This window comes from Lissotriton helveticus, chromosome 10 (assembly GCF_964261635.1).
Source record: "Lissotriton helveticus chromosome 10, aLisHel1.1, whole genome shotgun sequence".
Taxonomy (NCBI): Eukaryota; Metazoa; Chordata; class Amphibia; order Caudata; family Salamandridae; genus Lissotriton; species Lissotriton helveticus.
The window spans coordinates 357,059,437-357,086,195 of record NC_136071.1 but is presented as its reverse complement, the minus strand read 5'-3'; the positions used below and the strand labels follow the sequence as shown (position 1 = coordinate 357,086,195).

Here is a 26,759-nt window from a genome sequence, read left to right as displayed (position 1 = left end):
AGGCTATGGTCCTCCACAGAGCCTACCTCACTCCACACCACTTGGACAAAATGTTCCCACAAACCCGACACCAATTGCCCTAGGTGCTATGCGGAAGGGGTGGGTATAGAACACATGCTGTGGTCCTGCCCCCATTTGAGGTGCTTCTGGGACTCAGTGAGATGACTAATTTCTGCAGTGATACAAAGGGACATCGCCAATACTATGGAGGAATGCATTTTAGGCCTACATAAGTCCCCCTCAAAACACAAAGTGCAGTTCCGCTTTCCAACCTGTCATTGATCCTGGCAAAAAGGGCCATCACTATGTGGTGGAAATCTACAAAACCACCCCTCCTACATATGTGGCATGGAGAAGTGATCAGATGGGGAAGTGTGGAACGTTCAACTTTAAGGCGTGAGGAGGCCAGAGGCCTACGTAAAAACCCTGATAGCGTTGGAATGGGATACAATACTAGAATCCTTCAAAACACAAGAGGTGGATGTGGTGGAATCCCGTTCCAACTCGCAGTAATACCCTCGGTCCCCATGAACCTATATAGTACACGTTACTGATACTTATGCCTGTTTTTCCTTCATTGCTAGTTCCATATGCAAAAAAAAAGACACTGGGAGGGGTTTGTGTCTCTGATTACTTATGCAACGGATCGTATTGGACTGTATACATTAGTTGTCTCCGTGTAGTTGGCCTCTTTTTTAGATTATTCACATGTGCTCAATGGACTGGAGGGTAGGGGGAGGGATTTGTTTGTGGGGGAAGTTGTGTTTTATTACTGCAGACAATGTCAATATATGATGCATATACAAGCCCAACTTGGAGGGCATGAATACTTGAACATTGCCATGTATATCCTGGACTTTTTTCCTTTACCGAATCACACCCTTGCCCACCTATTGGTACAGATTGGACTGTCGGGAATACTGATGTAAGGGGGTATGGCATCCTATTTTACGTCACAAATGTAACAAATATATATGTAAATGCTACAGCCACGAGTTGGGGAACCCATTCTGTATGTCAGTGAAAGATAATATTGTGTTGTGTTGTACAATGTATAAAAACTGCTAATAAAACTATGTTTAAAAAAAAAAAGAGACAAAACAACGTAATCGTCTGGGAATTCGATATCCATGTTGTTCCCGGCATTGCTATTTCTCTTTAGCGGCCATCTTTGAATGGCACATTATAGACATCTATCCTCACAATTCTTGTTTGGATCTACTGCTTATGTCTAAATTATAATCTTAACTGTAAATTTGGAGACAATGGAAATTCCCACTGGCTGTTGGTGGTGTGCACTATTTTTCTTGAGTCATAAAGGTTCTCATCCATGCATAAACAAAATATGGAAAAAATATTCCATCCAAAACTCATCTCAATTTCAATCATTGAATTTAATCGGTTTCATCATTGTTTATAATTCATTTTGAATGTAAATCCATTAACGTGTCAGCTTTCAGTATTTACATTTTACATCTACCCGATGCATTTCGGGTCCAAGGTGACCCTTCCTCGGGCGTCCTGCGCGTCGGGGAGTCTGGAGAGAGCCGAGCACGCACCGAAGACAGGCAGCAAGAACAGGCCGGTAATCTTTACACATGAAAATTCATTACATGTCTCACATCCGACATGCCCTTTACAACTGCCAGAATAACCAAAGTATATACAAGCCTACTCTATTTTACAAGTATGTAAAGTCGCATATTAATATATCGTGATGTTACCAAGATCCTGCCCTGGAAGGGCATAATAGCATCCTATGACCGCTATATTGTTCATTTACAACATCAAAATCGTGCTATTGCCAGTAACCCCCATTATCTTAGCTGGAGTGAACTGATTGTGCCCTGAATGGGCATATGATGAGCAATATTTCACCTACACATTGACATCATGATTATATACAACGACAAACAAAAATATAATATACAAATCTTAAAGAAAGAGCATGCTGAACATTAAAATGATCATATTTACAGTTATTTTGCTCCCCACTTGAACAATTTTACATTCTCAGATCTACACTCTGTTTTATACCATTGATCAGTTCCTAAGATATGTGGGAAGTCAGTATATTCATCCTATGTGAACCCACATTTCTTCTTCATTGTTCAACCCCCTTGGAGCCTTACTTTGTAATTTGATTATATATCTAGACTCCAGAGTACGCAGGTGTTTCACCCTGTCTCCATCTCTTTCCCCTCTCTCCACTTGATCTAAGCAAAAGAATCTCAATAAGTTACTGTTGCTTTCATGATGAGTTTCAAAATGGCAGGCGACCGGGTATGTCTGATCTTTATTTTTGATCACCCGGAGGGGTTCTAAAATCCTCTTTTTCGTGGGGTGGATGATACTTCTTACATACTGTTTGCCACAAGGGCAATCTAAACAATACACGATGAACTCTGAATTGCAATTCAGAAACTTCATAAGCTGAACCTTCGCTTTCTTTCCTGGTACTTTGCATTCCTTAACCATTTTGCAGTTTCTACAGGCCTTACACTTCGTGCAAGGAAAAAAATCCCTTGATAACATATTTTCTTTTTGGTTTGGCTCTGTAGTGACTCCTAACCAGGTGATCTTTGAGTGATGTTCCCCTTCTGTAGGTCACTAACGGAGTTTCTGGTACTGCTCTTCCTACTATATTGTCTGCTCTTAATAGCCGTCAATTCTTTTTAAGGATCTGCATGATCTCTGGTGAGTTCTCTGTGTAGTCGGTGATAAACCTCAATTGGGTATCCTCACGAGTCCCTTTGGAACCTGTCTGTGCTATTTCTCCCTTGTCAACTAAAAGGAGATTTTGTTGCAAATCATCACTTCGAGCTTCAGCTTTGTCCAACACTCCCTTGCAGCTTCCTCGTTTAAGGAATCTCTGTCTAGCTTTCTTTTTTGTCACTTCATACTCTGTTTGGGTTGAACAACTGCGCTTCATCCTCAAAAATTCTCCAAAGGGAATATTATTAACTACACTTCTAGGATGGTAACTGCTCACGTGTAGTATAAAATTCCCGGCAGTGGGCTTGCGATAAAGTGCAGTACATAGGGTATCCTCCTCTACATAATACCCTCAGATCTAAGTACATCACTTCCTTACTACTGATAGTACTTGTGAAACGTAAGTTTAATTCATTAGAGTTCAGTGCTTCAATGTAACTCTCTGCCTCGCTTTGTGGTCCACGCCAGATGATGAATAAGTCATCTATATAGTGTGTACACAAAACCACGATGTCAACCCATTTCTCATTGGCACCCGCCCAGGCCATGTGCTTCTTCCACCAGCCCACAAAAAGATTTGCGTAACTGGGGGTGAAGCACGTGCCCATGGCAGTGCCCTGTTGCTGTACACAGAGCTGACCTGCAAAGATAAAATTTTTTATGGTTAGGCAAAACCAAATAAGTTCAATTAAAAGATGATTATGGTCTTGAAATTGTAGTGGTCTCTTCTGTAAAAAGAAGTTGATAGACTCCAGTCCTTTCTCATGTTCAATACAAGTGTAGAGGCTTGTAATGTCAAGTGTTATCAACAGCATCTCCTTCTCCCAATAAGTCCGTTCAATGATTCTTAAAAAATCTTTGGTATCTCATATATAGGAACTTAAATCCTTGACCATAGGGGCAATGAAGTAGTCTATATAGATAGAGGTACTCTCCAGCAGGCTATTTTTAGAGGACACCATTGGTCGCCCCGGGGGAAAGTATTTATCCTTATGCACCTTGGGTAGGTGATAGAAGGTTGCCACTTCCGAATATTCACAGTTAAAAAATGTATAGTCATCTTGATCTAGTATTCCCCTATCTTTCCATTTGTTGATTAATTCTTGAAAAGATTTTATACTTTTCTCATACTCCAATTTGTTGATCGGTAAGTAATGTTCCAAATTCTGTAGTTGTTTCAGAGCTTCCCCTTAATATTGATCTTTGTTGAGGATCACATTTCCCCCCTTATCAGAGGGCTTTATTATGATTGATTCGTCCTCTTTCAAACTCGTGATTACTTTCCATTGTTCTTTCATGAGATTCCTTTTATTGCCATTGAATCTCTCCTGTTGTAATTGATTCAAGTCTTCAAATACCATTTCTTGGAAAGTATCAATCCCATCATGAGGTGTATGTGGGATTACTCTTGATTTTGTTCTGAGATTGCTCTTACAACTTTTTTGTTGACTGCCTGTTTCTTCTAGCATCTGTACAGTTTCCTTTTCTATTCCTCCTTGGGAGCATGCATCAGCCTCCAATTCGTATACAGTCCATAAGGTTTCCAGATCAGCTCCTGTGAGTTCTTCCAGTGGTTCTGTTGTATTCCTCTGAACTCTTTCTCTCCTCCTTATATTTAATAGATGAATTTTTATGAGTTACCTTTTTTGCACAAATTTGTAGACATCAATTCTTACTTGTGTGTAATCATATTGGGGAGTCGGACAAAATGTTAGTCCTAGCTGAAGTACATGAGTTTCTCTATCTGTCAGAATCCGGTCTGACAGATTCAGTACTGTCTGCTTGGTTTCATCTTATTCAATCTCCCTCCTCGTTTGCTGCATGTGACCACTGGCATTGGTCTTTCGCCAGAGGCCTTTCTTTCCCTTCTTGTTCTCCTTCCTTTCTTTTCTCCGGGGGATGTGTTCATGGAGCCGGTCGTTGTCTGATCCCACGTATTAATTAGTACTCTTGAAAAAAAGTTGTCGGTTTCTCAAGAGCTCTACTTTCTTTGTCTCTCGAAGACTACTCTCCTTCTGATTGCTCCACCTCCGATTCTGAGGTGTCTTGTTGTGCCCTTGCTGGTTCTCTTGGGGTTTTTAGCTGTTGTCTTGGTGCGTCGTATTTTTTAGTGAATGTTAAAATTCGTCTACTTGCGTAATCCCGTTTGTCCCGCAAACATTTGCTTTGTTTTCTATGTTTGATTGATGCCTCATAGTCATCACACATTTTTTCATTTGTTGCCTCAGTTCCTCACTCCATTTTGTATCCTTTTCATTAAGGATTTTTTACTCCAATTCCCTGATCTGGTCTTGTAATTTGGCACGGTCACTCCAAGCGTATTTTATGAGAATTTTTACCATGTCCTTGGTGACTTCTGCTGTATATTCTGACCACTCTTCTGAGAGTGCTGGGTCTGGGCTCTCATACGAAGGGAGGGTGTAGATTCTGAGACCACGGGGAATTCGTCACACATCCAGGTATTTTTGCAAACTCGTTGCCTCCCACCACTTACGTATATCTTTCTCATACGTTTTCTCTAATGTGGTGTAAATGTGGTTGGTGCTCCTTTTTGTCCTGTGTTATCTTTACTAGTGCTCGTTTCACTTGGCTTAGAGACCAGGCTAGCTGCTACCTCCTCTCTCTCTGTGTCACTAAACATACTCCCCCCTCCGACACGAGAATTTTTGATAATGTATTTATTGATTCTTGCTCCAACGCAGTTGCTCGCTAGTGCGGAATACACTCAGCGCAGTAGCTTGGCTTGACTTTGTGTGTCGCCGACCCACGGCATCTTGCTGCTGCTTCTACGCTGCTCAGTAATTCCCTTGTGTTGTACGTCCCATCGGCTTCTCATACTCTCATGTAGCACTGTGGAGGCTGATGGTGTCTTTCTTATACCAACAACGCCATTCCACCTGCGATCATTACTCACACCGCAGGTGCCTGCCCCGCGCAAGGTGGTCTTGCGATATTAATGACTGCACCGCAATTCTCCCATCCTCGGAGTTGCTATCTGAAAGAGCGCACTCTGGAGCCAATGTCAATTTCAAAATTTATTTATTCTCGTGTCGGACTGACAACAAATGCGTTTCAGCGTTTCCGCTTTCCTCAGTGCCAGTTTCACATTGCAAATTGCGCATTTAAATAACGTTTTACTCTACGTCAAGTTCCAAGCAGAAATCAGTGACAGCACCAAACTTATTTGCAAGTCAAAAAACTATTTCCCTATGCAAACATGGATCTAATTAGAACTACCTGCTGGTGACAACCAGTGAGAAACGCTATTACTTGGTCTATCGTTTTGCCCAAAACGGCTCCTTAATCATTTGCAAACCAGAATTGATGTCTTCAAGGTCACAAGAAAATCAAAACTGCTGAAAATGCACAATCTGTCAAAAACCTAAACCAACAGTGATTTTGGCAACATCAGCTCGGGAGGCTGAAATTAATATTGAGGAACTGGCCACATTAAGAACTTTGATTAAACTAGAGAACAAGAGAAACAGCAAAATTGAGTTAATTACCGAGCGTGACATAATCAATGAACAAAATTATAATATATGGGGCAATCATCAACGCCCTTTAAGCCTCTGTCAATACTGCAAAGGATGCGATCGATGTCTTCTATGATGTGATCACAGAAGGGGCCAAAAAAATCCATATGGAAAAAACAACCAAAGAGGAAGGAAAACAACAGTATCCTTTATGAAATACTCAAATCTTATTGAGAAATGACAGCAAAATAAGGCAGTCATTGTAAGGAATTCGGATAAAGGAGGCAACTCAGCATTATGGCATCTGAATATGTACCTACATGAAGCTTGTAGCCAAATGAATGACAAAAGGTGTTATATTAAATGTAATCAAGAGGTCCTTATCCAGATTCAACTTTAGTACAACAGGGAATTGGAGGGATAGTGGAATGATGGTCTCATTATATTTGATAAGTTACCGTTCCTAAAAAACGACAATCCTACTACACCAGTCATGTATTTAATTCTAGAAATTCACAAGAATGCTTCAGTACCACCAGGGTGGCAAATAATGTCTGCCTAGGGCAGTTTGATTTGAAAATACATCCAAGTACATAGACTTCATTCTGCAGGACTATGTGAAATATCTGCCCTCGCATGCAAAAGACAGTGAAGACTTTCTGCGACAAATATATGATACGTCAATAGAGGACGATTATATCTTAATCACACTTGATGTATCATTGCAATATACTAACATCCGCCTTGAGGATGGCCTGAGGGCCATGGAATACTTTCTACAGAATAGAAAAATCAGTCTCTATACTCAGAGCATTTCTGCCATGGCTAGGAGATGTTTAGAAAGTAACTTTTTCTTGTTTGGAGGGGATCTCTTTCAGCAGATCTGGAGCACTGCAATGGGCACCTGTTTCGTCTCCAATTATGCATGCTTGCATGTGGGCTGGTGGAAGGAACGGGTGCTTCATAGAGCCTATGGTTTTATTTATTTATTTATTAACAGTTTTCTATAGCGCGGACATGACCCATGGGTATCAGAGCGCTTAACATCAAAGGGTAACAAAAGGTATAGGGTTACAAATAGATTTTACATATAGCGTTGAACTTTAAGATGAGCTTGAGATGAATGTCTAACGATCATGACAAGTATTCAGTAGTGCAAAACAAGGTTATGGGAGGAATTTGCTCATAAAGAAGTTCTTAATTTCTTTCTTGAATGTTGTTGTGTTTCTAATTTTTCTAATGTTTGCAGGAAGGGAGTTCCAAATCTTGGGAGCTACGCCTGAGAAAGTCCTTTGATATGTTTTTTTCTTCTTAAAGATGGGTGGTTTCAGGAGCAGATAATTCGCACTCCTGACAAGTCTGTTTCTTCCTGTGATTTCTATTTTGTGGGCGAGATATTTAGGTGTGTTATGGTGGATCGCTTTGTGGGTGATACATGCCATTTTCATTTGAATTCTGGCCTCGTACGGTAACCAGTTTAAGGCCTTTAGGTGAGGTTTGATGTGGTTGAATTTCCTCGATCCTGTAATAAGTCTTGCCGCAGCATTGAGGCATGCTTTTAAAGGTGCAGTTGAGATTTTTGGTAGGCCAGCAAGAGTAGTACAACCATATTCGATCCTAGATATGACCAGTGATTGCACCGCCAATTTCAGGTCTGTCTCTGTTAGAAAAGATTTCATCTTTCTCAAGTAGTTCAAATGGAAACGGGCATTTTTTGCCATGGAGTTAATGTGAGTTTTCATATCCAGGTTCTCATCCAGTGTGATTCCGAGGGATTTCGCCGAGTCAACTAGAGTTGGGATGCAATTTAATGCTGTAATCCTTTTGGACCATTCTTTTGTTAAGGATTGATTTTTAGGTGGAGAGATGAGTAAGAATTCGGTTTTGTTAGCGTTGAGCTTGAGATGATTGTTGGTTTAACAAATTCAGCGATGTTTTGAGGGCATCATTCATTGTAGTTATGTCTTCCAGGCTGACGATCTTGATGTAAAGTTGCGTGTCGTCTGCATACATGTGAGATATTTTTGAATTCCGTAGTATTTCTGTGAGAGGTTCAATGTATAAGTTAAACAGAGAAGGAGATAATGTGGATCCTTGCGGTACTCTGAATGTGTTTGGTCATGAAGGCGATAGTGTTTGGTTTACTAGGAATCTCTGTGTTCTGTTCTTTAGAAATGATTCGAACCATTTCAATACCGTACCAGACATTCCCATCCTTTCTTGAAGTCTGATCAGTAATTTTTCATGGTTTACTGTGTCAAATGCTGCTGACAAGTCTAGGAGGATGAGTAGACACGATTGATTTCGATCGAGAGTTTGCAGTGCATCATCGACAATGTGGAGGATTGCTGTTTCCGTGCTATGATTAGCTCTGAATCCCGATTGGCAGTCATTGAGTAATGAGTAATTGTCGATGTGTTTACTCAGTTGATTCTGTACACATTTCTCTATGAGTTTTGCGAGAAAATGGGATGTTGGTTATTGGGCGGTAGTTGTTCGGATCTGTTGGGTCCACTGTGGGTTTTTTAATGATCGGGATTACTTGTCCCGTCTTCAGGCATTCTGGCAGGCATCCCTGTGAAAGTGAGGCGTTTACAATGTCTGTCCATATTGAAATCATATTATGGCTGATTTCTTTCAGGCATTTCGATGGTATAGGGTCATTAAAATGGTTATTGGGTTTCGTGGATGCAAGTGTTTTAGCAATTTCATTCTGGTCTAATAATTTGAAGGTGTTCCATTGTGCCTTGTTTTTGGTTGTCCTGTTTTCATAGTTTGGAACGGAAGGCGGAGTAGGCGTGATGTCTTTGATGTTATCTGCGGCGGTCTTAAGCTCTTTTTCCAATTTATTGGACTTGTTTATGAAGAATGCAGAAAATTAATCGCAACTTATTTCTGTTTTAGTGACCTCTTGGACAGATTTTGCTAGTTTGTTGGATTGTTGTTTTATGATTTCGAATAGTTTACGTGGTCTGTTTTTGGCGTTATCCAATTCAGTTCTGATCAATTCCTTTTTTGTGTTGATGATCTTCTTGTTATAATCATTTCTGATTTTTCTGAGAGATTTCAGTGTAGGGGAGGATGGGTGTTGTCTCCATTTTCTTTCTGCTTGTCTCAAGGTACGTCTTTCTTCATTCAGCACTCCATTGAAGCAGGGATTTTTATTCTTTTCTGCAACTCTTTTTAATTTGAGTGGAATGGTGTCATTGACTATATTCGTTACTGTGGTATTGTAATGGTTCGTTAGGTCGATCACATTTTTCAAGTTGTCAGGTGGGTTCAGGTCTCTCTTGCAACTTTCAGATAGCAGATCCATATTAGCGTCTCTGGTATCTCGGATCCATTTTTTCATTTTGGTAGTTTGAGTCATTTTTATTTTTTCCCGTGATTGTATTCGGAAGGTTATGGCATGGTGGTCTGACCAGTCGCACTGTTCATTGGAGAGAATTGAGATGTCCTTGTTCTTCGAGATAATCCAATCCAGAGTAGCTCCTTTTGAGTGCGTTGGTTGAAGACATGCTTGGGATAGTTTCAGATCATTTAAAAATTCTTTGAAGGCGTTGACCTGTTTGTCGTTGTTGTCGTTCCAATGAAGATTGAAGTCACCTAAAAATATATTATTGATGTCTGAGTTGGCGTTAGCAGTGATGATTTCCATCATTTGGTCAATGAAAATCATATTGTTTCCTGGTGGATGATATAGGGCATGTCATTTGCAGATCTGTTTGTTTTCTGATCTTATGTTGAGCCCTAGGTATTCGCATGATTCAAGGGGGTCAGATTGAAATTGGTTAACTTCTAAATTTGACCTATAGATACAGGCAATACCTCCCCCTGTCCTTATCTGCCTATCTAGTCTTAATATGTTGTATTGCGGTGGTACAAGAAGGTCCATGACTGGCGATGAGGATTCAGACAGCCAGGTTTCAGTCAGGATTGTTATGTCTATTTCTGGATTGATGATGATGTCTGCTATGTCCGAAGCATGTTTCGCCGCAGATCGACAGTTGAGCAGCAGACATTTTAGAGAATTCTCGGATCTGGTTGTAGTCATGTTTAACGGATCTGAGGATATTTGGATTTGTTGTAAGTTGTTGAGGTTCAATTCCCTTATCTTCCTAGTGGATTTTCTGTTTATGTCTATCTCTACTCTTTTTATTTCTTGTGTTATCATGGGGTTTGGTGATTCATATTCCTGGAGTAGTAATGTTATGTCTTCTTCAGTTAGATGGTTTTGGTTCCTAACTGGCCTGTTTTTTCGGTCTGTCAGTGGTAGAGATTTCTTATTATTTAACGCAATCGACGTAATGACTAACTCTTTGATAAGTTCTACTTCATTCTGGGTCTTCTTAGAGATATCACATAGTTTGTCAATCCTTTTCACTGTGTTTTGTAATTCTCCTGCTAGATTGCTGATTTGTGTTTGGGATTCGCAGATTTTTCTCATGACCTTGGGAGTCATCGTGTGACTATTCTTCCGTAGGTTCCTAGTTTCATTGTTTCTGTTCCTGATTTTCCATATGGAGCCATGTGTCGTTGCATTCTTGCTCTTTTCCTTCAGTCGATTATTATCTCTCTCATTTTCTGAGTTAGCCAATCTATCATACTTTGTTGAACTGTTGCAATGTTTGTTGTTGTATGTAACTTGTGTTCTCTCTAATTTACTCTGGCTTGATGATTTTTCTATCTCGTCTATGGCTCCCGAATGGTGGTCTTGTTCCCGTAGGTTATTTGATGTGGTATTTGTTTGTACTGGTTCCTGTTGTTCTCTGGTTGGAGTAATAATTATAGTGTTGTCTTCGTCTTTGCTTAGGTTGTCTGTTGGCGTCTTCTGGTGTTGTATTTGTGTAGTTTGTTCCGGTTCCAAATGGTTTCTAGTTGTTGCGTTGCTTGTATCGGGATTGACTTGTGGGGGGGTGTTTTCTTCTAAGCTGCCCTGGTGGGAGGGTGGGTTCGAGTTCTCTACATTTCTTTTTAGGGTGGAGAAGATGTAGTCGAATTTTTCCAGATCGCCGTTAGAGGCTTGGATCATCACTATACCATTCTTAAAGATAGTTATGCAAATGTCTGCTCTGAGTGTAGCGGATGCTGTGGTCATGAATTTCGTTCCATGAGGGATGTTGGTAGAGGTTTTAATAATAAGCAGGTTTGTGATGGTATTTCGCCATTTAGCCCTTCTTCTAGTGAAGAAAATCATATCTTTTCAAATGATCCCTTTGTCCATACAGAATGACGTGTCAGCGATCAATGTGTCAGGGTTTCTCCTCATGACGTTATGTTTAAAATTTTTGGCTGCATTTTTGGAGAGGTATGTAGGGTATTGTATGTTGTAAGCGTTTATGCCTATTCGTTCTAGATAATTGTCTTCCATTTTGTGATATGTATTGGCGTAGTAGGCGATGAATTCCTTCTTCTACGTTATATTGTAGGTGTCTTGTGTTAATTACCGGCAGTAATTATCACGGTAATATTAAGTATTATAACAGTAGGATTAAATAGTTATATCCCGTATTATAACAGTTATTCTTATCTTAGTAGTTGTGATTACTTGATATATTCTTGTTGTCGATTTCTCTTCTCAGAAGTTTCTTCTGTATTACATTAGAGTATGCTGTCTTCATAACAAATTAGATCAATGTAGTACAATAGGTCTTTAAGGATGTCCGCCGTTTTAGTAGTTTTAGTATGGGCTGAGGACTTTCTCTCTTTCTACTCTTTTTAATGTAGTCCTCTTTCTCTTTTCTTCCTCAGTTAGGGATCTGGAGTTGGGTCCTTTCTCTCTGTCCATTAAATTTCAATTAGTCGTCAGTCCTCTTTTTATATCCTCTGAGTGGTGCCATTTTGGTGTACTCTCTTTTTGTGGACTTATATGGGCAAGTTGTCCTGAGCGGCCGCCATTTTAGAGTCAGGCACGCCACTTCAGGAGTTTCCTAAAGTTTTACTTTCTGCTCTTTCATTTTCATTACTTTATTTCAGTCCCCGCTAGTATTCCATTCAGGGGCGCAGGGGCCCTTTAAATGTATTCAGTTCAAAACCGCTCTGCCTGCGGTTGTGACTCTTATCCAGGTCGCTTGCCGCTATGCCTCTCAGCGCTCTCGGCGTTGTTCCATCTTGTACCTCATTCTTACCGCGTTAGGCGCTCTTCTTCTCTCGGGCTGCGTTCCTCATCCCGGTACTTTGTGCAGAGTCGAGGACACCTCGGCAGAGTCGCGGATGGCACCCAGGAGCCGCCGATCAGTTACTGAAAGCGCTACACAGCCGTGTACGCTGTGGGCACCGTGGCGATCCACTCCTCGCTGCCCGGTGATGTCGGGCGAAGTCTGCTTCCCTCATCGGTGTGCGGCGATCTATGGGGGTCAGGAGGGGTCGTTCCGTCTTGTCCTCGGTCGCCCTCAACAGTCTTAGATGGTGCCGTTGCGAAGTCCAGTGAAGGTCAGCCTTCTCCACGGTAGGTCGAGGTATCTCTGTAATAACCTCTAGATCTCTAAATCTACTGTCTATGCGTGCTCGGGGGGAGGGGTGGGGGTTTAAATCAGGGATTTAAAATTTTAAAAAGTTATCCCGAACCCAAGGAGCTCTCGAAGTGAGCTCCTACGCTGCGGCCATCTTGGGACCCTTCTGAATCTGGGAAGAACATGTGGTGTTGTGATCTAGATTTATCGAAGACCTATTTATGGTGTGGAGAGGTTCCATCGAATCAGCTGAAAATGTTGTACAAAATCTCAATATGAATGAGTTGAATATGAGGTTCACTTATGACATAAGTAAGGAGAATGTAACATTCCTTGATCTAGAAGTATTTGTGAGGAACAAAAAGTTAGAAACTAGGATGTACAGTAAACAACAGCCAGTAATACAACATTACACACCACTAGTTTTCCTCCAAAACACACAATTATGAGTATCCCTTATGGGGAAATGATCCGAGCAAGGAGAAATTGTAGTACAGTCAATGACACAACAAGCATTTGCAATGCAATAGGTCTCGCATTTGCGAGACTTTGAGCTACTGGCATTGTAAATGACAAACCTGTTATCTATGTGTTGGTTTTGAAAACATAAATAAAAGGCATTTACAATGCCAATAGCTTAAAATTTCGCAAATACGAGACCTACTGCATTGCAAATGCTTGTTTTATTTACCATACCAGTCTCTGTTTCCTTTAGTTAGACAGTCCCTGCCTGGCTTCGCTACTTTGGTTTGGCCAATGTCTAGTATGCAAAATTGTGTTGGGGAGTCTAGGCACATTCTTTTGTGTGTTGTCCCACTATACCCATCCTGGATCACCCCGCCCGCCTCTCTCGTCCATCACTGTCTGGGGGCTGCTGTAAACAGAACAGGCTCCTCTCTGTCGGTACACAACAAAGAAAATCGAGCTCTCACCTATATTCAATCATTACACGGGCCCTGTTAAATCACGGCCCCTTCTTCCTGGCCTCCCTCAGTCTTTGTCGTTTTATTACCAACTTCCTGTGGGGTGTAGACAGAAAAAGCCCCCAGCATTGCATGCCATCTGCCAGACCTCCAGGCACCAGCCGCCACGCCACACGAGTCCACGTGACTGTTCCAACCTGCGGCGCGGGAAAAGGATGCGGGGTCTCGGGGAGGGCGCCGAGAAGCCTCGGAGGACTGCTAGGTGCAGAGGTGTGCCCGGCAGGGCTGAGAGGCGCTAATGACCCCGAGGCCTGGAGCCCATCGTCGAAAGCGCCATGACGCAGAGGCAGGCGCGAGACCCTTTGGTTGGTAACTATTTTGTATACTTCTGGCCGTGATTGTTTGTAATAGTATTCCGTCGTCCTTGCATGCTGCCTGTAGTCTGTCGTGGTCGAGCGTGGCTTGACAGCAAGCGGGTGTGTGGCGTGGTGAGGAATAACCGGCGAACAATAGGTAGGACGGGCTGTGGCCTGGTGGCTGAAGTGCTGCTTCTTGGTTTGCTGCTTCAAATTTGGGTTCTGCTCCGAGATTAGGTATTTGAAACGGAACACACTGCATTATCGCACGTTCCTGCAACTTTTGAAAAGATGGCTAAGTGGACCAGGCATGGTTGATCTACGAAATAAAATACTTTGGACGTCAGAGACAGAAAATTGAATTATCTGCTCGCTTCACAGGCAGCGAAGGTCACTGCGTTTGGGTACTTTAAAAAAAATAATAATCGGGAAACAAATCAACCCGTATTATTTTGGACTCTCCCATTTATCTTGTGTACAGTTTGATAACCGGAGGCAAAGTCAGTTACAATAATAACCTTTAGCTGGCATCCAGAAACTAGTGGTCAACCGCGGAAGCATGTTGTTCTTTAGGGAGGAAAGGTGTGCCTCGCACAGAGACCGTGGCACGTTACACACTGCAGCCAAATGGAGTCATCACTAAGTACTTCCAGTAACAGTACATTTCCGTTTCTGGGTGAGAAAGGCGTTCTCGGATTCCAGCTGCAGTCTTGTGACCTCACAACCCTCTCCCCATAAAATGGAGGGGCTTATTTACAAGCCCGTTGCGCCGCCCGTACGCACGGGCTGCGCGAGGAGCTTGTAAATAAGCCCCGGAATCTGTGCACTGTTCTACCACCCGGTTCAAAAGCATCCACGGGAGTCTAGGCGCTGCTGTGACCCCCAGCTCATAACCTGCAGTGTCACAACATCTATCAGGCCCGGCACTGGACACTTTTGTAGAGTTGACCCAGGCAGCGCAATGGAAATATTTCTCTTGCGTTTATGCCGATAGTTGCATTATTTACCCATCTCGTCTGGCCTCGTTATGCGCCATGTGAAGATGAAAAGCCGTATCAGCCGAGTGCTTTGCTGGAATCGTAATCCAACTACAGTGCACAGAAGCCCTGTTAGCAGTGGCATCAGCCCGCTAAATTGCCCCTCCAGAATTGACCAGTCCTCCCTACTACACAGCTCAACACTTTTCTAGCGAATCCCTTCCCCCAAACACTGTTTCTGACCACAGCGGGCCCTCCCCACACCTGTGTGGAGGCAGCAGTGGGGTTTTGTTACAAGTGGTAGCTGAAAAGAACAAGCAAACAAATCCCCCCGGCCCTCACTTACCTACCTCCGGCCACAGAAACGCTGGAGCACGCACACCGCAAGTCGGCCTGGAGCGAGCCTCGGAAGAGACGCCGGAGGGCGGGAGCGTGACGCCGTGAGCGTGCATGTTGGCGTTCACAGACCTGAGTCGGCTCGTGCCCAGGTCTGTAGCGGTTCGTGCACAGCTCTGACTCCCTTGGGGCCTAGCAAGGCGGCTATAAGAGTCGTTGGCGGCAGCGCTTCGCGCTGCAACGCCAGCGAGACCTAAAAATGCATGGAGGATATGAAGAAGTGTGTAATATCTTGTATATATATTTATGCTTCTGGGCTGAGCAGCAGGCAGGCTGCTATCTGGTTGAACTGCTGTAGTTGGATACCATCCTGCAACTAAGACTAATAAATAATCTTCATAAACTACACCTCGGCTGCCAGTCACTGATTACAACAGAGAGGTTTAAACAGAGAGGGTACAGTTTTCAAATAATTGAAGAGAATCACAGAGAGCAGCAAACAAACAGGAAAGGGAGGTGATCCTATTTCCCAAAAATATAAGAAAGAAAACCACTGCTAAAGATGAAATGAGATTCATAACCACTTACATTGTTCAGGATGAGAAATTGGTGGCCTGATTAGACAAAACTGGCACATAGTAAAATCAGATCTTATCATTGGCACTCTTGTATCAAGGTGGCCACAAATGACTTACAGACATACTCCCTCACTTAAAGATGTACTAGAACGCAGCAGTCCAGAGGAAGTAGAAAGAAAAAGGTTGTTAATGCCCAAACCAGGTTTTAAAAAATGCATGAGATATAAATCCTATAGTATAGGCAAAAATACGACAACTTATACATCACCCTTCAGTAGGCAACCAAAAATTATTACAGGTACATTTAATTGCAGAACGGATTCTGCCGTTGATGTTCTAAACTGTACATGTGGCCTAAGATACACAGGAAGTACTACACTAGAAGTGTATAAAAGGATCCTACAGCATATGCATGCCATTACCAAAAATGATCTATCGTATCCGGAGGCAAGGTACTGTGCAGTACATCATAATAGAGACCCTAACCAGATTTCGTATGTTGTGATTGATGTGATAACACCTAACAGAAGAGGAGGGGACAGAGTGAAGAAGTTGAGGGTATCCATGTAATGTTGTAAATATGTCCGTTATGATAATCGATTACTCACAGCAGCTGTATGATGGTTTTGGTTTTGTTGTTATAAGTACTTGCAAACGGGGTTGGCACAGGTAGCCTGAGGATTTGCGCTTATGCTAAAATGATTTTTTTAAAACATAGAAATTCCATGACAAAAACAAAGGATAAAGTGACGTTATAGTCAGGTGTTTACATGGGAAATGAACTAACCTTTAACAATGTATGGCTATGCACAGTAGGTGGTGGGCCGCAGCATCTCTGGCCAGGCCCATCAGCCAACCACCTGCATGTGATCTCCTCCCAACCTCCTGCAGCTGGCCACTCCCCACCAGCTCTGACTTTGAATTGCCTCCGGTCAGATCCTGCACCCAACCCTGTTCAAATGGCCTGCACCCAACCTCCCACAGATGGCCAACCCCCATTGCACACTGTGCACAGCCTCCGTCAAGGCCTTGTGCCAAATGCCCATGAATGGCCAACCACCCTGCTGCTCGCAACCTTTGTCTGTATGCAGTATGCGGTTGGCAGCAGGGCCTCGCGTCTGCACCTAACTCCAACCACCAGTGGGCAGCCAACCCGCCTGTTCAATACTGCCTCCAAATACTTAGGCTCTTGGTTCTGAGTCAGTGCTAACATCTTTCACATTGGCATGTTTGTAACTACTGTTAATTGCAGAGATAACCTGATTGCTTTCTTGTGTCTATGGTTTCTTGTATGATGAATAGATGGTGCATGGTTAATGTACCAAAATTTGATGTGGAATGCCAGTTTCTAACATACTCACATCTGTATCTATCTATGTACTAGTTGACATGTTTTCACTGAGTGTTGTTACCTTCACATTCATCATTATATTCTTTATGAAATGTTACCTGTTCCTTATCCACTTCTGTATTTATGGGTGAGTGTAGCCCAGGTAACACAGCCACAGCAGTTGGCTCTGCTTTAGGTCTCCGCTCCCACCTGACTTCTTTACTGCTTCTGAAGCCTCCATTCACCAGTCCTTTTGTCATGTCCTCAGCAAGTCCTGCCTAGATAATAGCAGAGCAGACAAGAAGAGTTTCGCTTTAGTTATATATGTAATACAGTACACCAGGGTACATACTGAAAACCTTGTACAGCACCAAGGAGTCTCATTAATGTATAGAGGCATGAGGCACAGACCGATGATTGTAATAAGTCCCTGAAACTCCTGTGGCGCTTGCAATAATCATGATGCTCACATTTGGTTGTTTAATTTCTTATAATACATGAATCATCAAAACTATACACAAATGAAACAAATATTAAATATTACATAAGTAACTTCTCTACCTGCACATATATTAGAAGCAATATTGAAAACAACTCATTGTGGACACAGTTAAAAATAGCATCTCATCAGGGTGGAGCCAGTCGAGACTTAAAGATGGATACATTTATCTGAGGCTCCTGGCAGCAGCTCCTTTTTGTATCCTCTGGTAGTGCATCAAAGTGCAGTTTAACCTTAGGGGTCAATATTTTTAGTTGCTTTTGCAGAGCCGTCAGATACATATTGGCAAGACTGGAAAAGCACGCTCTCAAATGGCTGTGAATTGGCTTCTCCTGGAGTGGAGGGCTTTGTTTGTAATTCCTCTCGACATTGTTAGTGTCTGAGTAAGTTTTCTGAGAACCAGACAAACTATTCTTCTTAGTTCGAAGCCCTGGCCATTTGGTCCCCCCAGGTGGAGGTGAAACCATCATCATCGTGCAAGGGAGTATTGTGGGATCTTTCCTTTCTCATTCTTTGTAGTCAAAACTGAGGAAAGTCTTCATACCTCTTTTTCTTTTTATCATCTGTTCTTGGAAAAGTTGACACCCACAAGGATGTAAATTGAAGGGGTTACTGCCCTGCTCCAGAGACCCTCGGCAATATCCAGACATTGTTCGTTGTTGCCGAAGGTCTCTAATCCCTTGACAAGGAGACAGCTCCTTTACTAAGGAGAGTATTCTCTTTAAGGGCCAACACTCACTGTTTTTCCCCTCCACATAGAGGCCAAGTGACAGTTTCTCCATCAAAGGGTCTGGTGTACGAGCAGATTACGATGGAGGTTACATGAGGGTAGATAAATTACCTCCTGACACAATCACTCCAAAGATGCTCTGCAAACTGAGGGTCCTCCTGAGGTCCTTCAAACCTTCAGGCGATCTATATGGGACTCAACTTTCCAATGTATCCCAATCTTCTCAGAGGTTTATATGTGTGATGGGACACTTCTTTTTATGTACAACGCTTAAAGAGAATCAGGTGCCTCACATTCATTATCATCATCAGCATCAGCAGCATATAAATTGCTAAAACCCCAAAATGGCACACACAGTCACTCATATACTGAGTTTAAAGCGAGAGTTGTTTAGAAGAGTCAAAACATAGTTATATCACCTTATGCTATTAGACAATATGGAAAAGTGTTTCATCCATTAGAAACCTGATTATCAAATAGTCTGTTTTCTGCCCTGGTTCTCTAGGATCTTAAAGTGTCAGCTGCTTTCTATTGACCGGTGCTGTAAGGCACAGGGAACCACCACTTTTATAATTTGAAAAGGGAGTAGTAGCACTTCTCAGCAGGGGTTGAATATAGTTTTCTGTGGTGCAACTGCACCAGGTAGTATTAGAGTGATATGTATAAAAATATTAGAAAATATCTAAAACAATAAATATCAGTAATATCTGAGTAAGTAAAAGTGAAAGTAGGTCTGAGGACTACAGAAAATGTGGTTAGTCACAATAATAGATAGAAAAAATTAATTTTTGATATTTCTAGAAAGATTGAAGGGTGGGTTGAGTTTTTAGTTTCTCTGGCAGCAATTTTCATAAATTGTTCATTGCACCATTGTATTATAGCTTAGGACGTTTTGAATTTTGCCATTTATATGTTGTTGAAAGCTTTTATTCGATATGCAAGATATCTTGGAAGCATACATACACAAAAAACATGTTTGTAAAACAATGCAATGTACGTCAGACATTCAAATGTTAAAACAGATAAAAATAGAAATATTCCATGATAAATTAGCTAAAAGATGAATTAAATTGAAACTGAAAGTCTCTTGCAACGAATCAGCCATGCATGTTTTAAAAACTTGGAGACACCACAAACTATTAGAGAGGTAGAATCGGTCATTAAGATCCGTAGTGCGACCAGATGCCTACGTGTTCCCAGGCGTTTAAAAAGGGGTTTGAGCCAATATCTTCTGGGTTTAATATAATCTGGGCACTCAAAGAGTATATGTGCTACAGATTCTGGCCTAGATGGGCAGAGAGCACAAAAAGATGTTCGGTGTGCTCCCTTCCATTTTGCTACAAAGGTCCCAATCGGAAGGGTACCAACCCTAAATTTATAGTACAGGGACCTGTCAGCTGGCAGGGAGATTAGGTCCAAAAAGGGTTCAAAAACAGCCACATCCTTTAGTTCCAAAAAAGATGTGGTCAGATTGCAATGGTGATGGTTCCTGACAAGATTGCCAGAAACCCACTCCCAATATATCTTTTTGAGGTCAGCCTTTGGTGGAGCAGATTTTGAGATCCAACAGTCCCCCAAGCCCAACTTCCCCAAAAGGCTTTTTATGTCCCTCAGCCACTTGATCTTGGCCCAACCTCCCATGTCCATTATCTCTGCCAGGCCGTCAGCATAAGACTTCAGCTCCGGGACCCTCCAAATGCGGGACCAAAGAAGCAGTGGACGAAGGCGAGCCTGATCTTTAATACTCTTGCAGCCAACGTCCAGGAGCACCGGGACTGTCGGGGTGCTTAAAGGGAGGACTAGGAGATCCTTCAAGAGTTTGTTCTCGGCCTTAGTGAGAGCGTCCATATTGCAATGACCCCATAACTCTGCCCCATACAATGCTGATGTTACGCCTCTTGCCTTGTAGATCTCGATTGCAGGGCTCACCGCTTGTCTCGGAGATGCTCGGAATTCTCTGAGCAAGGCACCTCCTACCTTTTTATGGTTGAGGACCATCTTATCAATATGGGCGGACCAGTTCATATTGTCAGTAATACGTAGCCCTAGGTAGTCGAATTCTGAGACTTTCTCCAAGGGGGCAGAGTTCAAGACAGGCGGCTTTCCTAATTTCCTTGGGGGGTGCAAAATCAAATATTTAGTTTTTGCCACATTTATAACCAAACCCCTGGATACACAGAAGTCCTGGAAGCGGGTCAATAGCTTCTGTAGGCCCTGGGGAGTTTTTGAAATAAGCAGAGTGTCATCTGCGAAGAGCAGAGTGGGGATCCTTACTCCTCCCAGACAGGGTGCGTCGGCTGGTTCTTGCTGGAGATGCTCAACCACACCGTTTACATATAACGAAAAGAGTATGGGAGCTAACACGCAACCCTGTCTGACTCCCCGACAGACCGGTATCCTGTCCGTTGTTTCCCCATTTTGCCCCCATCGAACCTGGGCATAGTTACTGGTGTGGAGTTTGATGAGTAGGGATAGGATGTAGGGGGGCAGTCCCAGTCCCTGAAGCACCCTCCAGAGTTCCTCCCTGGGAACCAGGTCAAAAGCAGTCTTCAGGTCAATGAAGGCTAAATAAAGACTGCCCTTGCCTAGTTCCACAATTTTCCAATTTAAGAGTGCTAATCTGAAAACCTGCTCGATGGTCCCCGTTCCTGAGCGGAACCCAGCCTGAAAGTCAGATAGCACTCTATTTTCTTCCACCCAGTTGAGAATCCTGCCCAGAATTACCTTTCCTGCCACTTTCTGGGTAGAATCGATCAGGTTTATTGGCCTATAATTCCCTGGGCTGTTCCTACAGCCCTTTTTGTAGATGGGGACGACCACCGCCCCTTTCCATGAATCTGGTACAGGGCCACCCTTTAAGATGTAATTTAAAAGGGCCGCGAATACAATGCCCCAGTCAGATGGGTAAGCACGTAGGAGGTCGCCCGGGAGACCATCCGGTCCTGGAGCTTTCCGTGGTGCCACCCATTTAATGACATCCTCGACCTCCCTGCCTGTAAACAGATCTAAGGTGACGTCTCCTAGCAAGGCTGGGGCAGGGGCAGGCTCATTTAGGGGGCCGTCTACAGGAGTATATAGGGATCCAAAGTGTTTCGACCAACTCTGAGGAGGGATGTTACAAGTCCTCAAAGTATCGACGGGTCTGTTGCGGGCTCCCACCAATTTCCAAAACCCTCTAGCATCCTTGCCTTTGCTGGCAGCTAGTAGGTCAGCCCAGAATTTTTCCTCCCAGTCCTTCTTCGCAATATGGAGGGAACTGGAGTAAGCCTTCCTAGCCTCTCTGATCTTAATTTGAGATTTAGATTTAACTGCTGCTACCAGTCTGGTCTTGGTTTCTCTACATGTGTGGGTGTACCATCCCTTGGAAACCCCCTGTCTTCCTTTTGTCGCTCGGCTATTTGGGGGAACAGTAAACATTTTGATTAGGGCCTCAGTGAGCTCACTAAAGACTCCACACGCCATTCCCAATCCTCCCTCAGAGTTCCCTAAGCTAAGTTGTGCTTGGGCTAACCGGTGCGTTATGGCTGCAACCTTTTCCTCTGAGAGAATCAATTTTGACCACTTTATTTTCCTCCCGCACAAAGCTACTTGTGACTCGCCCAGTTCCACTACAGGGGGGGGGGGGCAGGCTTCCCCTATCAACTAGCCACCAATGATCTAAGGTGAGGGAAAGTGAGTTGTGATCGCTCTCTATTGAGGGGACCACAGACATATCCTTGACCGAATTCCACAAACACACATCAAACAAGATGTAGTCAATTCTTGATGTGTGGTTGGGCCTGTTGTATGTGTGTACCCCCCCCCCTTGTCCGACTCTGTCCTCCCATTTAGAGCCCTTAAGTTAAACTCCAAGCTGAGGGTATACACCTGCAGGGCCACCTCGGTCCACCTCTTAATGGGGGCTATTTCAAGGGCAGGGATTCCCCTCCTAGCATCCTCCTCGGCCTGGTCCAGGGAAACATCCGAGCCTAGAGGCTCGAATGTGCAGTTAATATCTCCGGCAACCAGGGTACAAGCCTTGTATGGAGTTGATCTCAAGAGATCATCCAATAGGGCAATTGTTGGAGACTGCCTTCCCCCCTTAGTGCCACATGCATAGATGTTAAAGATGTTCAAAATGGCACGACCCCTGGAGTCCTTCAAGGTAATATTTAGGATGTCCGGGCTACCAATCTGATGCTCCCTCGTCCTACAATTCAATGCGGCAGCCACCCAGATAAGGAGGCCACCAGATGGACGTCCCCTCCCTGATTCTGAACGAACTGCTGGAATAAAAAAGGTGGAATATCCCGCTTTATGAATAGGATCCATGCTCCATGTCTCCTGAAAGATGCATATGGAGTGCTTGTCCACAAAAGCATTCCAGTCAGGTAGTGTCAATTTCCCTGAAATTCCGGCGACGTTCCAGCTGAGAACCTTAAGGGACAGGTCCGTCACAGCTGGGACGCCCCCGGATGTCGGGTCATGTCTTGGGGCAACCTCTTGGAGATCCATCGGGATTCCAATTTTTCCGGGTATCTCTATCATTCCCGGTGCATCTAATAGTGTGGAATGGATTACAGATGGGGGAGGCGATGAGGGCTGCATCAAGTGATGGGACAGGGACTTTCTCGCTTTCTCCACCAAAGTCCCGCCCCCGGCCTTAAGTCAGTAGCCCCTAGGGCTCCAGGTCATCTCCAGCCAACCAGTTTGAGGAAGGAAAAGGGGCGCCACTGGACATCGCGGACTTCCCTTAGGGCCTAAACAAATGTCCCCACTTGCAAGCCTGGACGGGTTACCAGCAGGCCTAGGATAAAAGTAGGTCAGATCCACTGCTCTTATTCCCGCGCCATCCCCGTCTTGTTTTTGGCCACAAATTGCCATTTATAGTCTATGCTTGACAGATCCAATATCCTTTTGACATACTAGGTAGCTTGGCCTAATACATACATTTTTTATGGATTTTGGAGTAAAAGCAGCAGCACATATAAAATGTGATTTTGATATCTAAGGGTGACCAGTTTAAGTCTCTCAGGAGCTGGGAGATGTGATAAACTGTTCTCTTGAATGCGATGAAACTGGCCACTGAAATAAGGGTAGAATGTAGAAGGGTACGAAGGAATTGAGGAATGGCAAACAGAAGGGCATTTACAATGTCTAAGAAGGATCTAATTAGGGCACATTCATCTATTTTATCTTGGCGGCAGACACTGTCTGTTTAGCCTAGCAATTGGAGATCGGTATTGCTTGTTTGGGTGGTCAGGTTCTCTGTTGCACTTTGCATTAGTGAATTAAGATGGTCCGTGTTTACAACTGTTATTGAATTTGCAATAATGTCCCTTAGTTCCTCTGATAGATAATGTTGAATATTCCTGAGGACCTGATCAGAATAATTAGATGAAGCGACACCAGTATTAATACATAGACCTAAAATTTTCAATAACCACTGATGGTGTTTTAAGTTTGTCAAAACAGGGATCTGGTATCCAACTAAGAACATAAGATTTGGGGGCTCTGGCAATTTCACTTTGGAATTACTGAAGCTATTTGGAACAGGGTTGTTATTCCTAAAATGATCTTGTATGTTGGCATGTACATATGAATAAGAGAACACTAGCCACAGTGTTCTTCACCATGTGCTTTGTGTTGTGGAATACATCTGCTAATCAATTACTATTTGCGTCATGTCTACTTCAACATCTACAAACTTGGGTAAAGGAGAAATACCTAAGACCACGAATTTAAATTGGTTTCAGTCCAAGCATGGGAACACTAATGAACGTGACAGCATTAAATATTTTAGTAGAGAAGGCCAAGAAAAGGAAACCCCGGCTATTCTTGTGTTTTGTAGATCTTAAATCTGCCTTCGATTGGGTTCCCTGAAATCGCCTGTTGACGAAACTTAAGGATTGGGGCATGCCAGAAGATTTGTTGAGGGCAATAGCTGTGCTGCACACAGACACCTCAGTGCAGGTCAAAATAGGTGATAGTAGACATCTTACGAACAAAAGGGCATATTTACAAGCCCCTATCACCACAGGAATGTCACTTTTTTACCACGATCCTGTGGCGATAAGGGCTCCACCTTATTTACAAGGTTGTGTTAAGCTCCTTACCGTGGCCTAACACCGCCTTGTAAATAAGGCACCCTTTCACACTATACTTAGCGTGAAAGGGGTGGGCAATGGGTGTTGCGATGGGCGTTCCACCGCAACACCCATTGATCTTGACTCTGCCCCATATTTACAAGAGTGGCATAAATATGGGGCAGAACTAAAATTAAGATCAAGGAAAACCTGGTCTTAACATGGAGAAACGAGGAGAAATGCTTACTTTCTCCTCGTGTTTTCTGTTTCTATCTACCCTGCATTGTGCAGCACACTTAGAAACAGCTAAACGCCATGAACAATTGTTTATGTGTAGGAAGGTGCCCCTTTCTGCAAATAAACTATAATTAGAAAAGGTTGCCACTTCTCTGTGTGTTGCACAATACAGCACACATAGGAATTACAAATCGCCATTTGTGATTGTTTATATGCAGGAAGAGACACCTTCCTGCACATTATCATTCCCCTCAACGCAGGCACCCTTGCACTATAGTGCAAGGGTACCTGTGTTGATGCTAGGCAGCTTAATTTAGTGCTAGGGCTAGGGGAAACATAGGGCTGCACTCAGGGGCGGCTCCTCCATTAGGGTGGAGGAGCGTCGCATCACTGCTTTCTCGCAGTGTGAGAAGCAGAAATATTTATGTTTCTGCTTCTCGCATAAAAGAATTTTTTTTCTAAATCGCTTTCCGCCGGCGGCCGGTCCTGCATCTTCTCTCCTGCTTATGTCCAACCTCAGGAGCATTGTGATTGGTCTGGGCGCCGTGATACGGCACTCAGCTAGGGCTGTAAGGGTGGGCATGTTCTCCATGCAAGCTGCAGTGCAGCCTGCATGAAGAACAGGGAGTGCATGAATGTTTTGGGTGGACCGAGAGGGCCAACCAAACAGTCATTGCAGACAAGAGTGTCTACCACGCCTCCCCTGCAGCTCCGCACCACCCCCTCATGCACTGCCTCAGCGGAAGGAAGAAATAAAATGATAATAACAATCCGTTATTATCATTTTATTTTTTCCTTTCTTTATTGCTCCTGGCAGAAGGGCGACGCTCCTCTGCCTAAGCGGAGGAGTCGCCACTGCCAGGTAATCGAGGAGCTAGCCAGCCATTCATGAAATATGGGCCATGAGTATTGAAAAAGATGCCTTTAATCGAACACCAAACTCCTCTACATGCTGTCTCCACAAACTGATAAAATGCCCTCGCAGGAAGGAGAAATGTCTTGACAGTGATTAGCTCGTAAAAAAGCTTGAGACCTCAGGAATATCTATCTGTGCACTTCTCCCACGCCACTAGACACCAATTTATGTTACATCAAATAGGGATCACGAACAAAAAATATCTCATTCCATCATGAAAAAAACTGTTGCAAAACCAAAGCTGCCATCTATGTGGATACCATCAAGAGTCGCGTTAGCTGAACAAAATATGTTGTTGAAACCAAGCTTCATGAAGCTGCAAATTCGTTCCTGCCAGCAAGCAGTAAACCTAGTTAAGCAGCAGCTCAATTCCCATACCCTGCAGGGAGAAACATTTTGAAAACCGCTCCGAAAAGAGCTGGCTCAATGAAAGAGTAAGGTTATGCTATCTCCAAGATTGCTCATCTTACAATTCACTAGCTACTTTTCAGCCCCGTTTCAAGAGGAGAACTTGTGAAATTGCCCAAAAACTAATTAAGGGGTATGGCCATTCTACCTTGAAAAGAACTCTTTTTGCTTATGCTTATTGCATTGAACAATTCTTGTTTAGGGGCATGTAAGGAGGACAGTGTCGGCGCCGTGGCGGACCCAAAGGAGACAAGGAATGACTCAAACCTTCTCGCACAACCAGAAGCGAGCAGCGGTCTAGTGTCTCACGGAGTGTGTGGGAGGAGCACCCGACGAAAGCGGAAGGGGAGGAGAAGAAAGACGACTGCGGAAGGAGGCAGAGGCTAAAGTCGGAGGAGAACAGTGAAAACGGAAGGAGGAGGACGGTGAGCCCCGAGGAGAAGAGCAAGAAGTAGGAGGACAAAGACGGAGAGGAGTAGAGGAGACGGATCCAGCGGAGCGCATTTTATACGGTGTCCAAACCCGATGGGCTGCAGGAGGGAGAAGACGCCTCGGGTACCTACGCCATGGTCCAGGAGATTGACCGTGGCTCAAGGCGATTACCAATTAAGGGAGCTTTTTGGTGGGGGTCGTGGGGAGGTATGGGGAGCTGGCCACCCGGGCGTGAGCTGCCTAGAGTATCCCTCACACCCCTTTATCCCACTGCAGAAACCCTGGTGACTGTAGCGCTTGCAACACATAGCCCACAAGACCATTATTGA

At 43.6% G+C, this 26,759-nt stretch overlaps 1 protein-coding gene across 1 annotated transcript in view; it reads right to left on the bottom strand.

The window, feature by feature from the left end:
• Positions 1–26,759, bottom strand: part of LOC144785195 (uncharacterized) — a 187,680-nt gene that overhangs the window by 108,596 nt on the left and 52,325 nt on the right. The window contains exon 2 of the mRNA XM_078664243.1: positions 17,263–17,421. Coding sequence (XP_078520369.1) covers positions 17,263–17,421 — 159 coding nt within the window. The remainder of the gene's footprint in view (positions 1–17,262; positions 17,422–26,759) is intronic.